The sequence below is a fragment of the Rhododendron vialii genome, chromosome 5a, assembly GCF_030253575.1.
Source record: "Rhododendron vialii isolate Sample 1 chromosome 5a, ASM3025357v1".
Taxonomy (NCBI): domain Eukaryota; kingdom Viridiplantae; phylum Streptophyta; class Magnoliopsida; order Ericales; family Ericaceae; genus Rhododendron; species Rhododendron vialii.
The window spans coordinates 34572373-34576317 of NC_080561.1; the positions used below are offsets into that span (position 1 = coordinate 34572373).

The 3945-nt window shown below is 42.1% G+C and overlaps 1 protein-coding gene across 1 annotated transcript; it reads left to right on the forward strand.

Annotated features, from left to right (window-relative positions):
• Positions 1-400: 400 nt before the first annotated feature.
• On the forward strand, positions 401-3610 carry LOC131325870 (F-box/kelch-repeat protein At3g23880-like). The gene has a single exon (XM_058358342.1). It carries the CDS (start codon positions 508-510, stop codon positions 1762-1764), a length of 1257 nt encoding a protein of 418 aa, XP_058214325.1. The 5' UTR covers positions 401-507; the 3' UTR covers positions 1765-3610.
• Positions 3611-3945: the final 335 nt, after the last annotated feature.

Below are 3945 nucleotides of genomic sequence, written 5' to 3' on the forward strand. Positions count from 1 at the left end.
CGATATCCATCCGAGTCCTGCTAGGAGCACCAACAACACCCCACCGAAATCATACCGACTGTAATGCCGAGCCGTCTCCAACTACCAGACGGCCAATCCGAGCTATCCAAAAATTCTAAAAACAAAAACCAAGGGGCCCACGCTGGAATCAATAGTATGTATGTACACGAAAAAAATGTGTTTAGATCAAGTACCCTACACATATCGGATGCCATTAATTCTCGCGTGGGCATTTCAGTTTTTTTTTAAAATTTTTTGAACTACTCGGATCGACCGTTCGGTGGCCGGAGACGGCCCGGCGCGACCGTCGATCCGATTTCGGTGGGGTGTGGTCGGTACTCTAAGACTTTCTGGTATCCATCCCGTAGGAAAACCAGTCCATATTTTCCTCCTATCCTGCTATGAACATAGGATAAGATATTAGCCCTAAAACCCCACTCTCCTCTGCGCTTTTGCTTTCTTCTACGTCTCTTCGAAAAAAAACAGAAACAATCACAGCTACCATCCATGGCCGCCGAAAGCAGCTCCGCCACTTGTCGAGAATCCAAAAAGACCAAGCAGGCCTCTCCAATCCCCCTTCTCACGGAAGATTCTCCGCCGCTGCCGGACCTCCCGCCCGAAATCATCGCTGCGGTTCTGTCCAGGCTTCCCGTCAAGTCTCTGCTGCGACTGAGGTGCGTTTGCAAGTCGTGGCGTTCTCTGGTTTCCAATCCCAAATTCGCGAAAACCCATCTCAGTCTAGCATCTGTCAACACTGATTATAGCAATCATAGACTCATTCTAAGCAGTTCGTATCCCCGTACTGATGTCAAGTCATGCTCTCTCTACTCTATTTTGAATGATAAATCTGATAGTGCTGTTGAGCTTGATTGTCCTTTGAAAAGACCTAATCTTGGAGTTAAGATTTGGGGTGGTTGTGATGGTTTAGTGTGCATTGGAAATAAAAGAGAAGTATGTATATGGAACCCGTCTACTGGGAAATACAAGGGATTGCCAGATTTTGAAATGGCTTACATTTGCTACTCGTGGTTTGGGTTTGGTTATGATGAGGGTATTGATGATTACAAGGTGGTGGGATTCTTTTTCGATGATCGTACGGGTGGTTTTGAGCCCGAAGTGAAGGTGTATACATTAAGGTCTGATTCATGGAGAAGGATACAAGGCTCTACTCATCTTGTTCCTCGTGGTGCTTCAGCGACATTTGTGAACAGGGCCCTCCACTGGATCCACTGGACTGGGTATGGCGCGCCCAGTCATATTATTGTTTCTCTTGATTTGGTGAAGGAAACGTATGGAGAGGTTTCGACACCTGAGTATCGACGTGGTTATTTTCATCACTTCTCGATGGGAGTTTTAAATGGTTGCCTGTGTATGCTCTGTGACTACTATGACGATTGTTTTGATGTATGGGTAATGAAGGAATATGGTATTAGAGATTCTTGGACCAAGTTGGTTGCCATACCTTATGTGTCACATCCATTGAATCACCCTCATGATTCCTCAGAATTATGCATTTTGGAGAATGGTGAAGTTTTAGAGGATATTGGTTCTCCATATTCTGCACCATTATGCCTTTTGGAGGATGGTGAAGTTTTACTGGATGTTGCTACACGTTTAGTTCGGTACAATCCCAAAGATGGCACATTTAGTTATCCTATGATTCATAATTGTTCTCCAAGTTTTACTGCGTATCCCTACACTGAGAGTCTTGTCTCGCCTGACTTTGATGCTGACAGTGGGGTTCAGTGGCAACACCAGTACTAAAGGAAATAAAGGTAAGTCTAGATGTTTGATTATGTCCAAACGGACCAAACCTTTCCCAACTCTTGTTAATGCACCATGTGTTTGCATTTGTTCTTTTGTCTTTTTAATCTCCAAGTGATGTACTCAATGTTGATGCTAGAAAGAAAAAAGAGGATACTTTGCTCATATTTATTGAAGTTCTACTAAATTGTGGTAAAACTACATGTGTTAACTCAGAAAGAAATCGTGCAAATATGATTTCACAAAATTATATGTTGACTTTGCTTAAGGGGATGATGGGTTCATGAGGTGACATTTGACTCTTTTGTAACGTTTCCAGTAACTCGAAGGAATAGGTTGAGGAAAATTTAAAAATATTCCAAACATGAATGGCAGATGACACTTGAGCCCATTGCCAATAGATAAGTATTATAAGTTTCTTATATGTATATCCCCTTTTCTTTGTTGTTGGTGTTTTGGTAACAGGTATTGGAAATTATATTGATTACTCTCTGTTCATTTATATGTTTCTAAACTTAGAGGGACATCAAGTTCAAATAAAATAACGTAAGAGAAATATCGATGTCTCTTCTTTTTGGCAAGTGAGAGGATTAAAAAGTTTCCTTCATTGCCAAGGTCCATGGCTTCAACTTTTCTTTTCATCTCTTCTTTGACATAAGAGGCTGCTGCCTATGAGCTTATTAACAAAAGTGACTCAGATTTGAAGGGTTGGAAATGGTTTTGGAAACTCAAAATACCAGAAAAACTTAAGACTTTTACTTGGCTTATTCTCCACAATAGCCTTCCAACCAATCACCTACTGGTCAGAAGAGGGATTGATACCTCTGAGTTATGTCCTAGATGTAGTACTTGCTCTGAGAATATTTCACACTTGTTCAGGGAATGTATCAAAGCAAAAGACCTTTGGAGTAACATTCCCTCGAGCCACTTAATGAGAGGGAACCTGGATACTCCTATTCACGAATGGACATCTCTTAACTTGAGATGCAACAAGATACCTAGGAATGGCTATAATATACTGTGGCACATTATGTTTATTACTTCTCTATGGCAAATCTGGAAGGATAGAAACAAGAAGAGTTTTGACAAGATTGAGGACCAAGCTGTATTAGTGCCAGGAATATCATTGCTTATTCCCAGGAAATTGTTGAAGCATTCAAGTCCCCCCTCATTATGGGCTTTCAGCAGGCATGTCTAATATCTTGGTTGAATCCAACTGCAGGTAAACATCACACTCACCACGGATGGCTACTGGTACGAAATGAATGGGAGAGGAGGTTTTGGAGGATTGTTCAGAGACCATAAGGGTGACTGGATCATGGGACTCTACGGAATGAGAACCTTTTCCTCAAGCCTGGAAGCAGAGATCTGGAGCATCTACAAAGGACCGGAGATTATTCTGGACAGGAAATTGAAGAATGTGTCAATTGAATCTGACTCACTCACGACTATCAATCTGATCAAGGAAGGCAACCCAAGCAACCATCCGCAAAGTGTGCTCATTTAGGAAGCCCACTACATCATGGCCAGGACCAACACCTTGATCGAGCACACTTACCGATCAGCAAATCAATGTGCAGACTAGCTTGCAAGAATGGGATTAGAACAGACAGATGAGCTCGTTTTTGTTGTGGACATGCCCATTGCTATGAGAGAATTTGTTGTAAGAGATACCCTGAAGATTAGGCAAGTGCTAGATTAATAGTAGGTTCTTTGTGTAATCTATAGACCTAATGACATTGTGTGTAACCCTTATGTGGTACTCCCTCTCATAATCTATTTTGAATTTCTGTTTGACCGAAAAAAAAGAAATAAGAGGCTGCTGTTGAATGGCATTGCTTAAAGAGAGATTGTTACTAGCCTCCCCAGAGCAAATGGACTGAGAGTCAGACCATAAGGACATCATCGCCGTTAAAATCCGGTGCGGAACATCTAAACACCTCAGTGATCATGGATGGAATGGGTTTGGGATTGGGATCAGAAGTTGGTTGGGAGAGTGCAGCGACAGACGGTAGAGGGTTTTCAATGTTGGTGAGGAGAAGCTGAGAGTTCTTGGTTTGAGCTTCAAAGAGATTATCATGGTTTGCATGGGGACTTTGTGCTGGTGGGGATTGGGTTTCTTCTTTCATAGGAACTGAAGTTGTTATGAGCATTTTTTATGACGTATTTGAGACACCCACA

What these genes read in the sequence shown, in the direction of transcription:
- LOC131325870 (XM_058358342.1), top strand. Translation starts at nt 508, where the DNA reads ATGGCCGCCGAAAGCAGCTCCGCCACTTGTCGAGAATCCAAAAAGACC.